General features: G+C 46.3%; 1 protein-coding gene across 10 annotated transcripts in view; it reads right to left on the minus strand.

Annotated features, from left to right (window-relative positions):
• The window catches only part of tox2 (TOX high mobility group box family member 2), a 293,416-nt gene that overhangs the window by 47,268 nt on the left and 233,506 nt on the right, over positions 1–12,642 (minus strand). For 8 of the 10 annotated variants that reach the window (XR_015080694.1, XM_086005925.1, XM_086005921.1 and 5 more), the window contains one exon: positions 9,118–9,363. The exons of the other annotated variants lie outside the window; for them this stretch is intronic. Coding sequence is in view for 7 of the 8 variants with exons in the window: in XM_086005925.1 (XP_085862051.1) it covers positions 9,118–9,363 (246 nt within the window). In the remaining variant the exon portion in view is untranslated. The remainder of the gene's footprint in view (positions 1–9,117; positions 9,364–12,642) is intronic. 10 annotated transcript variants of the gene reach the window in all.

The following is a 12,642-nucleotide window of genomic DNA, read 5'->3' on the forward strand; positions in this document are numbered from 1 at the left end:
GAGAACATAAAAACTGACTGTAAAAGCTTCTATAGATATGTGAAGAGAAAAAGATTGGTGAAGTCAAGCGTAGGTCCCTTGCAGTCAGAATCAGGAGAATTTATAATGGGGAACAAAGAAATGGCAGACCAATTAAATACATACTTTGGTTCTGTCTTCACAAAGGAGGACACAAATAACCTCCCAGAGATGTCCGGGAACATAGGGTCTAATGAGAGGGAGGAACTGAATGAAATCAGTATTTGTAGGGAAATGGTGTTAGGGAGATTGACGGGATTGAAGGCCGATAAATCCCCAGGGCCTGATAATCTACATCCTAGGGTACTTAAGGAAGTGGCCCTAGAAATAGTAGAGGCATTGCTGGTCATCTTCTAAAATTCTATAGACTCTGGCACAGTTCCCATGGATTGGAGGGTAGCTAATGTAACCCCACTATTTAAAAAAGGTGGTAGAGAGAAAACGGGGAATTATAGACCGGTAAGCCTGACATCGGTAGTGGGGAAAATGCTTGAGTCCATTATAAAAGATGTAATAGCAGAGCACTTGCAAAACAGTGACAGGATCAGACAAAGTCAACATGGATTTACAAAAGGTAAATCGTGCTTGACTAATCTACTGGAATTTTTTGAGGATGTAACTGGTAGAATAGATAAGGGAGAACCAGTGGATGTGGTGTATTTGGACTTTCAGTAGGCTTTTGATAAGGTCCCGCCTAAGAGATTAGCATGCAAAGTTAAAGCACATGGGATTGGGGGTAAGGTACTGACCTGGATAAAGAACTGGTTGGCAGACAGGAAGCAAAGAGTTGGAATAAATGGGTCTTTTTCCGAGTGGCAGGCAGTGACTAGTGGGGTACCACAGGGATCGGTGCTAGGACCCCAGTTATTCACAATATATATTAATGATCTAGACAAGGGAACTAGATGTAATATCTCCAAGTTTACAGATGACACAAAGCTGGGTGGGCGTGTGTGCTGTGAGGAGGATGCAGAGAAACTCCAATATGGTTTGGACAGGTTGGGTGATTGGGCAGATGCATGGCAGATGCAGTATAATGTGGATAAATGCGAGGTTATCCACTTTGGTGGCAAAAACAGGAAGGCAGATTATTATCTGAACAGCAATAGATTGGGAAAAGGGGAAGTGCAACGAGACCTGGGTGTCCTTGTGCACCAGTCGCTGAAGGTAAGCATGCAGGTGCAGCAGGCGGTTAAGAAGGCAAATGGTATGTTGGCCTTCATAGCAAGAGGATTCGAGTACAGGAGCAAGGATGTCTCGCTGCAGTTGTACAAGGCCTTGGTGAGACCACACGTTGAGTATTGTGTGCAGTTTTGGTCGCCTTATCTGAGGAAGGATGTTCTTGCCATGGAGGGAGTGCAGCGAAGATTCACCAGACTGATACCTGGGATGGCAGGAATGATGTATGAAGAGAGATTGGGTCGATTGGGCTTGTATTCGCTAGAGTTTAGAAGAATAAGAGGGGATCTCATTGAAACTTATAAAATTCTAACAGGACTAGACAGACTAGATGCAGGAAGGATGTTCCCGATGGCGGGGGAGTCCAGAACCAGGGGTCACAGTCTAAGGATAAGGGGTAAGCCATTTAGGACAGAGATGAGGAGGAATTTCTTCACCCAGAGAGTGGTGAACCTGTGGAATTCTCTACCACAGAAGGCAGTGGAGGCCAATTCATTAAATATATTCAAGAAGGAGTTAGATATATTTCTTAAAGCTAAAGGGATCAAGGGATATGGGGAGAAGGCAGGGACAGGGTACTGAATTTGGATGATCAGCCGTGATCTCATTAAATGGCGGAGCAGGCTCGAGGGGCCGAATGGCCTACTCCTGCTCCTATCTTCTGTGTTTCTATGTTTCTATCTTAACAAACACCCATTCCAGCCTCCATTTTGTTCACTGTGTACGGGAGCAATGGCAAGAGGGAATGCCACCCAGTAACACAAACCGTCATTCCCTCAAACTGGAAGGCTTTATCTATCCAAGAACAAACTGAAAAGATGTCAACAATGGCCTCTATCCAGTGATCAGGCAGCAGTTTTTTTCCTGCTAATTTTTCTTTTGTCACACCAGCTGAACACGGGGGACATGCAGTACTGACCATCCACCATCAGATGGCAATGTTGTTGTTGACGTCTCTGACCAATATACAGCGAGGGTGCCGAGGGTTCAAATCCTTCCGTGCGTTATTCTAGCAACCCCGTTTAATGTCAAATTACAGAGGGCACAATCTAAATGGAGCCATTAACCCATTCTTCAAAAATAGTGGGCAAAGCAATTTCAACCTGAGCTGTATTTCACGAGCTGCCAGGGTTGACATGCCAACTCTCCAGGATTTGGAGTCTGGAGTCTCTGGAATTACAGATTAAACAGCTGCAAGCAAACCCGGGCAGAAAAATCATAGATTGGGGCATTAAATTTCTTTGAACAGTTTTGTTTATCAGTTATAGAAACACTGAAGATGAGAAAACGGGCTGTTGGCAAAGCAGATCGGGCGGAGTGTGGAATGGGCGGCTGATTTGCAATTGTCCGTTTGGAATTTCACTTCCCTCTGTGTCCCGTGAGGCGAGGAGCACCTTTGTGATGAAGGTTTTCAATTAATCTTATTGGTTGCTAAGTGGGTGAGGGAAATGAGGCAGTACTGGCGGGAATTCTGAAGGTTGACATCATCCTGCCAGTTCTGGTCTCCGTATTATAAAATGGATATAGAGGCACTGGAGAAGGTGCAGAATTATAAGGATGATACCAGAACTGAGAGATTATAACTATCAGGAAAGATTGAACAGGCCGGGGCTCTTTTCTCTAGAATCGGAAGGCTGAGGGGTGACCTGATAGAGGTCTTTAACATTATGAAGGGGTTCGATAATGTAGACATAGAGAAGATGTTTCCATTTGTGGGGAGTCCAAAACTAGGGCCCATAAATATAAGAGAGTCACTGATAAATCCAATCGGGAATTCAGGAGAAACTTCTTTATCCAGAGAGTGGTGAGAATGTGGAACTCGCTACCACAGGGAGTGGTTGAGGTGAATAGCAGAGATACATTTAAGGGGAGGCTGGATAAACACATCTAGAGAAAGGAATAGAAGGTTATGGTGATAGGGTGAGATGAAGAGGGTGGGAGGAGTCTCGTGTGGAGCATAAACACCGGCACGGACCAGTGGGGCCGAATGGCCTGTTTCTGTGCTGTGAATACGATGTAAAATTCGGTATTAACTGGGCTGGCCCCTCCCCAGCCCTGGAATTCTGGCCCCAGTAACTTTAAATCACTGGGCTTTGACAAGAAGAGCAATGGATGGGAAGTGGTGTGTCTCCGGCTCTCTGTTCTTGGAACGAGATGCAGAGTGTCGTAACAGAAATAAACCTACAGCTTGAAGAGGCAAACAACTGGAACATGGGCAGTGCGAGGATGTGCCAGGTCATTAGCAGTCTTTTGTATGAATTATATATATTAAGTTTCTTAGTACAGATAATTTTTTTTGAATTCCCTGCTACAGATCCTTGGAGGTTTCTAATACAGTATTGTAATCACTTTGGCCAGTCGTTTAAATTAATTATGTGGCAAAAAGACAACAGTCCCCAATAATTAGAACTGTCGTCTCATGAATATGCAAATCATACAATGAAGGCTAATTGCAAATGCTTTTTAAAAAATGTTTTGGGAGGCTGTAACATACAGGACTAAACACACTGGAACTCCCGAGTCTGGACTCTGAACGACTCTCTGAAACGGCCAGATGTTGAGGGGCAGTTGGTTAAGTGGACTTGCCCTTTCACCTCTGAGAGCGTGCTGGCTGCAAGGGTCCATTGTGAAATGAATCCTGGGAGTATCAATCCAGAGACCATTGTATCTTTTAAGGAAAAATTGGATAAATATTTGAAGCAGAGGAAAATGCAGGGGTGCACGGGGAGATTGCAGGCCAGTGAGATTATGTTTGAATTGCTCTAGCAAAGAGCTGGCAGACATGATGGGCCGAATGGCCTCCTTCTGTGCTGTAAACCTCTATGGTACTAGAGGGCATCTGGCCCTCATGGCCATTATCCATGTCTGAGCAAAGACAGAATCAGCAGGTCATTTAAGCATCACAGTCAAGCCCAATCCTGTCCCCCACTTAATGTCCATACATGCCCTGGGGCATGCAGTCACCACTGTGGCCCCCGCTGAGGTCAACTAACCCACCACGGACCAGGTGTTGAATCTGGGACCTTTCTGGTCTGTATGTCTCCGAACCACACAAGGCTCCACTGAACTATTTGGAGGACTCAATGTTTTGCACAGAAAGCATTTTTCTGTGGGGTTGCTGAAGCTCCATAAAGTCAGGATAAACTCTACGCAAGACACTTCCATGGAAATGATCAGATCCTTCACACAGCAAAGCTATTCCATGGAAATAGCTTTCTGTGCTGCCTGAGATATTGGTGGAGCTGAGCTGGGGCTCTGTGTAACACCCTGAATATTCAAATAATAATCTCATTTTTATTTTTTGTTCTATTACCTCTCCATCATAAAGACCGCCTACTTCCACTTCCGTAATATCGCCAGTCTCCGCTCCTGCCTCTGCTCGTCCGCTGCTGAAACCCTCGCCCAGGCCGTTGTTACCTTCAGACTCGACTATTCCAACGCACTCCGGGCCGGCCTCCCATCTTCCATAAACTTCAGCTCATCCAAAACTCTGCTGCCCCGTGTCCTAACTCGCACCAAGTCCCGTTCACCCACCATCCCCTGTGCTCGCCGACCTATATTGGCTCCTGGTCCACCAACACCTCCAATCTAAAATTCTCATCCTCATGTTCAAATACTTCCCTCCTACAGCCCCTACAACCCTCTGAGAACACTGCATTCCTCCAACTCTGGTCCCTTGTGCGTACCCCACTCCCTTCGCCCCACCATTGGAGGCCGTGCCTTCAGCTGTCTCGGCCCCAAGCTCTGGAAATCCCTCCCTAAACCTCTCCGCCTCTCTCTCCTCCTTTAAGACGCCCCTTAAAACCCACCTCTTTGACCAAGCTTTTAGTCAACCCTCCTAATAGCTCCTCTTTGGCTCACTGTGACTACTTGGAATGTTTTCCTACATTAAAGGTGCTATATAAAAGCGAGGTGCTGTTGTTGTATTATTTCTATTATGTTGTATGTAGGGTGAAGAGGAAAGACATCCATTTTCCTAATCAGAATGATCACTGTCCTCAGTTGTTGCCCATGGCAACAAGGAAAAAAATTCATGTCGGCTTTTATAGGCAGACCCTTACCAGCGAAGCAATAACATGGGAGAAAATGGAGAATATTAGCACTTAACCTAAATCTTCAAGACTTGCAGGCTGCACACTCCTCTCTCTGTATTGGCAAATGATTTATTGTAGAGACGCTTCATTTACAATAAAGAGGAGCTGGAAATGAGAAAAGGTACATTACCCTGAGGACTGGGCCAAAATAAATGGATTCAAGGCTGAATAAGGCTGTTAAGGTGATGGAATATGTGTGGAAATCAGTTCACCCGGCTCTCGCTCTTTTCGTTGCCTTGAACTGCTGTTGGTCTCCAGGAGGTTGTTTTTTTTTTAATGTAATTTGCTTAAATCTTAAAAAGCAATAGGTTTCCCATTTTGATGAAATTGGGGTGTGCATGAAGCAACGACCCACGGACAGGGTGAAGGGGTCTCGGCTAATTACTGAACTTGGTAAGTCAACCTACAAATTGGTTTACTCAGGAACGCCTTTCCAATCAGCATTTGCAGTTAGGGAATTATTTAAAAAAATTATTTGTTGCCTGGCTTTACCTGTATTCATTCAGCAATTGGTTTATTAAGCACTCAAAGCGATGGCTTATTCCGTGGGTCACAGAATGACAGAATGTAACTAGGCCATGGGGGGGCTGTACATTCCCTGAGCATTTACTGGCCACACAGTGATCTTCCTCACTGTCTCAATTTCACATATGGGGCTGCACGTGTACTGTCTGTGTTTCACATTCCCTGTACAGGACCATGCATGTACTGTCTGTGTTTCACATTCCCTGTACAGGACCGTGCATGTACAGTCTGTGTTACACATTCCCTGTACAGGACCGTGCATGTACTGTCTGTGTTACACATTCCCTGTACAGGACCGTGCATGTACTGTCTGTGTTACACATTCCCTGTACAGGACCGTGCATGTACTGTCTGTGTTACACATTCCCTGTACAGGACCGTGCATGTACTGTCTGTGTTTCACATTCCCTGTACAGGACCGTGCATGTACAGTCTGTGTTACACATTCCCTGTACAGGACCGTGCATGTACTGTCTGTGTTACACATTCCCTGTACAGGACCGTGCATGTACTGTCTGTGTTACACATTCCCTGTACAGGACCGTGCATGTACAGTCTGTGTTACACATTGTGGTAAACCACTGTTATAGTTATCACTGTATATTGTTCTCACTGTTCTCACTGTCACATCACTACACGAGGTCGCCTCTTGTCGCACTGTTATACCTGGGCTGACCACCTCCGACTCCGCCCATTACCTGCCCAGGTATAAAGGTAGCTGACTGGCTAGTATTCCTCCCTGTTGGATCGGATCACCCACGAGGGTGGGCTCTGTTATTTAGCCAATAAAAACCTTCAGTTACGTTCTTAACTCGTCGCCTTTTATTGGACTAATTGATAGGCATATCACACATTCCCTGTACAGGACCGTGCATGTACAGTCTGTGTTACACATTCCCTGTACAGGACCGTGCATGTACTGTCTGTGTTTCACATTCCCTGTACAGGACCGTGCATGTACTGTCTGTGTTTCACATTCCCTGTACAGGACCGTGCATGTACAGTCTGTGTTACACATTCCCTGTACAGGACCGTGCATGTACTGTCTGTGTTACACATTCCCTGTACAGGACCGTGCATGTACTGTCTGTGTTTCACATTCCCTGTACAAGACCGTGCATGTACAGTCTGTGTTACACATTCCCTGTACAGGACCGTGCATGTACTGTCTGTGTTACACATTCCCTGTACAGGACCGTGCATGTACTGTCTGTGTTACACATTCCCTGTACAGGACCGTGCATGTACAGTCTGTGTTACACATTCCCTGTACAGGACCGTGCATGTACTGTCTGTGTTACACATTCCCTGTACAGGACCGTGCATGTACAGTCTGTGTTTCACATTCCCTGTACAGGACCGTGCATGTACAGTCTGTGTTACACATTCCCTGTACAGGACCGTGCATGTACTGTCTGTGTTACACATTCCCTGTACAGGACCGTGCATGTACTGTCTGTGTTACACATTCCCTGTACAGGACCGTGCATGTACAGTCTGTGTTACACATTCCCTGTACAGGACCGTGCATGTACAGTCTGTGTTTCACATTCCCTGTACAGGACCGTGCATGTACAGTCTGTGTTTCACATTCCCTGTACAGGACCGTGCATGTACAGTCTGTGTTACACATTCCCTGTACAGGACCGTGCATGTACAGTCTGTGCTACACATTCCCTGTACAGGACCGTGCATGTACAGTCTGTGTTACACATTCCCCGTGTTTCAGGTACTTTTGCCTTCTGTCTGAATAACTATCTATAATTAGGGCTCTGCATTTTGCACTAGTTACAACTGTTTGTTGAATCTCTGAGCTCTCTAAGATTGGGGGTAGGAAGGCCACTGGATTTGCTTGAAGCTTGTACAATCTATGCAGAGCCCGTCTATGAAAGACAGAAATACATCGGGCCCCCCCTCACCCACTGGCAGAGTGGAGCCGCAAAGGACACCATGAAAAATGTGCTGAGGATATTCAGGCCTTACAGTCAAGACACTTTCTGAGCAATTTACCTAAAGAGGTGACTCATCCAAGGACAATTTATTTCTCCCATCAACTGGGACTGCCCGCACTCACCTCACACAGGATCTACAACAGCTATCAGAGAGGAGTCTAGGAAACCTACGTCCAGATGCATCTGGGATGCTTTGTAACCGAGCTCCTGTAGTGACTAAGAGTGATCTCTTATAATGGTCTACTTTTGGTGTATCTCTTTTAGATGTTGTCCGTGGAGTAAAACCTTTGCTACTTTAGACAGTACTGGGGTTTTATTCTCCCAACAATGGATATTTTACAACAAATGTAAAGTTACCAACCCATTACTCGGCATTGTGCCCTGTAATGATCTTAAACCCCAGGCCCAGCATCAGAGTGACGGTGATTTCAGTTGCTCCCCACTCCTGTAAGATTCCTCGGTGAAAGGTTCAAATCCCCGGGGGTACAAATGATAAATCGGGATGTTAGGAGTAGGATGGCAATTGAAACGGGCAATATAAGTGAGGGAACAAGATGTGTTTCTGGAGAAAAGGGGATCCAGTGATATGGTGAGAAGGTGCGTAGTGGGGCTGAGATCAATGGCTTATTGAGCCAATGATGCTTTCTTGTTCTGAAATTTTTTTTATGTAAAAGACAAAACAACTGTACGTTTTTATCGGAGGATATCAGAAATCTAATGTGGGCAAATCACATGAGAAATAACGGGGCCATAGTGCTTAAAGAAGTGGCTCCCAGTGGAACAGAGGGAGCAGGAAGACAGGAATAGACTGGCGATGAAAGAGTTGGGAGTGCAAGTGAGAGTATACAACTGGAGGAGGTGAGGTAAAGTAGGGCAAAGGCATGGAGGGATTTGAAGATGAGGATCTTAAAGTTAATTCACTGGGATATGCGATCTGCTATTTAACATCACCATTCGTTGTCATTCAATCTCATTACTCCTTGTGGAGTAGAGGTTTTGGGAAACCATTTCCAACTGGTCATGTTTAGCCCACTCCTTTTAACTTTGACATCCATGGTTCTACACCAACTGGTGTTTTGGCTTGTCCCATCTTCTTTCTCCTTGGGAATTCCATTTCAAAAACTGTCAAGCTATTTAAGATGACCATATTAAATGAATGACACCTGACCAGCTCTATGTCATAACGAAACATCCCTTGACTTTGGGTCAAATGGATTCTAAATAGGTTTTTCTTATCCTGACTCCAGCCCCCTATTCCCATCCCAACACATAACACTTGAAATCTTTAGCAAGAACTTCAAAGAGAGACCCCGTCCTAAGCATTGTTCTGCCAAAAGATAGTCACTGACCATTGGTAGTTGGCTTGATAGCAGATGCCCATCCTGGCTCAGCATGTTGGAGACCATGATTGCTGGAAGGTCCATGCCTTGGTAGGTGTACTGAGGGAGCAGGCCATTGGGGGGGACCGAATGGCACAGTGAATGGTAGCCCACATGAGGATCCATCAGGTGAAGGAAGGACGGATCTCCGAGATTTGGAGGAGTAATAGGAGGAATGTCGTAGTCTTCATCACCCAGCCCCTGGCCAGCAAAGGACTACAAGGAGGAAGAAGAACAAAAAATGAAAATTTAGAATGGAACGGTAACTGAAACAGACACCCAGATATAGCTTCACTGAGACAAGATTGCTTCACGTGTAAGATTCCAACATCATTTATTGTGTTAAATTTAAAACTGTTCACTGTAAGAAATGTACCTTTGCATTACAATCACCTTTCTCTCATTGTATTCTCAGGGTTTGCATTTCAAAGCTCCACCACCTTCCTGGGGATGTTTACTGAGGAGAAACCTCGCAATCGCCTTATTCTTTTCAATAAAAGAGCAATTTCACCCCAGCCTTCTCCAGCGGCAAGGAAACTCCGTTACTGGCTGGGGTGGGCACTGGTGCCAGTGAAACTCCGTTACTGGCTGGGGTGGGCACCGGTGCCAGTGAAACTCCGTTACTGGCTGGGGTGGGCACTGGTGCCAGTGAAACTCCGTTACTGGCTGGGGTGGGCACTGGTGCCAGTGAAACTCTGTTACTGGCTGGGGTGGGCACTGGTGCCAGTGAAACTCCGTTACTGGCTGGGGTGGGCACTGGTGCCAGTGAAACTCCGTTACTGGCTGGGGTGGGCACTGGTGCCAGTGAAACTCCGTTACTGGCTGGGGTGGGCACTGGTGCCAGTGAAACTCCGTTACTGGCTGGGGTGGGCACTGGTGCCAGTGAAACTCCGTTACTGGCTGGGGTGGGCACTGGTGCCAGTGAAACTCTGTTACTGGCTGGGGTGGGCACTGGTGCCAGTGAAACTCCGTTACTGGCTGGGGTGGGCACTGGTGCCAGTGAAACTCCGTTACTGGCTGGGGTGGGCACCGGTGCCAGTGAAACTCCGTTACTGGCTGGGGTGGGCACCGGTGCCAGTGAAACTCCGTTACTGGCTGGGATGGGCACCGGTGCCAGTGAAACTCCGTTACTGGCTGGGATGGGCACTGGTGCCAGTGAAACTCCGTTACTGGCTGGGATGGGCACCGGTGCCAGTGAAACTCCGTTACTGGCTGGGGTGGGCACTGGTGCCAGTGAAACTCTGTTACTGGCTGGGGTGGGCACTGGTGCCAGTGAAACTCTGTTACTGGCTGGGGTGGGCACTGGTGCCAGTGAAACTCTGTTACTGGCTGGGGTGGGCACTGGTGCCAGTGAAACTCCGTTACTGGCTGGGGTGGGCACCGGTGCCAGTGAAACTCCGTTACTGGCTGGGGTGGGCACCAGTGCCAGTGAAACTCCGTTACTGGCTGGGGTGGGCACTGGTGCCAGTGAAACTCCGTTACTGGCTGGGGTGGGCACCGGTGCCAGTGAAACTCCGTTACTGGCTGGGGTGGGCACTGGTGCCAGTGAAACTCCGTTACTGGCTGGGGTGGGCACCGGTGCCAGTGAAACTCCGTTACTGGCTGGGGTGGGCACTGGTGCCAGTGAAACTCCGTTACTGGCTGGGGTCGGCACTGGTGCCAGTGAAACTCCGTTACTGGCTGGGGTGGGCACTGGTGCCAGTGAAATCCACCTCTACCGTTGGCTCTTGAAGGGAATGGCACTGTTTCTACGTTACTTTACTACGTTGCTGAAGCTTTCTTCCCCCTAATACGCCTGGGTTTTTATCTGTTCTTTTGCCTCTCACATGGTTCTGGGTGGGTAGGGAGTGTCTGTATTGTGGTGCCTAAGGCATCACATGACTTTACGGGACAGGCTGGATGGACCAGTTGGTCATTTCCTGCCTGACACTTTCGCATGTTTGTATGTAAGTCTGGACTACCAGCAGTGAAGTAAAAGGGGCACGTTAGTGAGACTTCAGTATTTGCCAGGGAGATAGAACAGGTGGACATGACATTGGATGATGAGATTAGTAATGAGATAAATGCAATTAAAATTTTAAAAAGGGGATATATTAAATAAACTAATCAAACTCAAAGAGGATAAGACCCCTGGTCCGGATGGATTGCAACCACGCATTTTAAAAGAATCTAGGGAAGAGATAGCAGAGGCATTACCACGCATATTTAATAATTTGTTAGAAAAAGTTATAGTGCCAGAGGACTGGCAGATAGCTAACGTAATACCGATATTTAAGAAGGGGGGTAGAACATGTCCAGGGAACTATAGACCAGTCAGCTTAACATCGGTGGTAGGAAAAATAATGGAATCCCTACTAAAGGAGAAAATAGAACATCTAGAAACCAAAATTATAATAATGAATAGCCAACATGGATTTCAAAAGGGAAAGTCTTTCTTGACCAACCTTATTGAATTTTTTGAAGCAGTAACACAGAGAGTAGACAAGGGTAATGTAGTAGGTGTAATTTATCTGGATTTTCAAAAGGCCTTCGATAAGGTACCCCATAATAGACTGATGAACAAGGTCAGAGAATGCGGAGTCAGGGGACAAGTAGCAGAATGGATTGCTGGCTGGCCTCAGGACAGAAAGCAGAGAGTAGGAGTAAAGGGTGGCTATTCACAGTGGCAGAGATGGGTAGTGGTGTTCCACAAGGATCAGTGCTGGGACCACTGTTGTTCATAATTTATATTAACGATTTAGAATTTGGAATCAAAAACACAATTTCTAAATTTGCGGATGACACCAAATTGGGGGAGGGGATAGTCAATACTGAGGAGGACTGCAACAAGTTACAGAAGGACATTAATAAACTTACAGAATGGGCATATAATTAGCAAATGAAGTTCAACACAGATAAATGTGAGGTATTACATTTTGGTAGGAAGAATAGGGAGGTCACTTATTACTTGCGAGTCTAGGTGGGGTAGAGGAACAAAGGGATCTCGGAGTACAAATGCACAAATCACTAAAAATTGCAACACAGGTTAGCAAGGCCATAAAAAAAGCAAACCAAGCACTAGGGTTTATTTCTAGAGGGACAGAATTGAAAAGTGGAGAAGTTATGCTAAACTTTTATCAAACCTTGGTTAGACCACACTGCGTACAGTTCTGGCCGCCATATTATAAAAAGGATATAGAGGCACTGGAGAGGGTGCAAAGAAGATTTACAAGGAGGATACCAGAAATGCGAGGGTATACATATCAGGAAAGGATGAACAGGCTGGGTCTCTTTTCACTTGAAAAAAGAAGGCTGAGGGGTGACCTAATAGAGGTCTTTAAAATGATGAAAGGTTTTGATCGAGTGGATACAGAGAGAATTTCCACTTGTGGGGAAGAGCATAACTAGAGGCCATCAATATAAGATAGTCACCAAGAAATCCAATAGGGAATTCAGAAGAAACTTCTTTACCCAGAGAGTGGTGAGAATGTGGAACTCGCTACCACAGGGAGTGGT

Source organism: Somniosus microcephalus, chromosome 13 (assembly GCF_052327205.1).
Source record: "Somniosus microcephalus isolate GS21.2 chromosome 13, FLI_Smic_1.0, whole genome shotgun sequence".
In the NCBI taxonomy this organism is placed as follows: domain Eukaryota; kingdom Metazoa; phylum Chordata; class Chondrichthyes; order Squaliformes; family Somniosidae; genus Somniosus; species Somniosus microcephalus.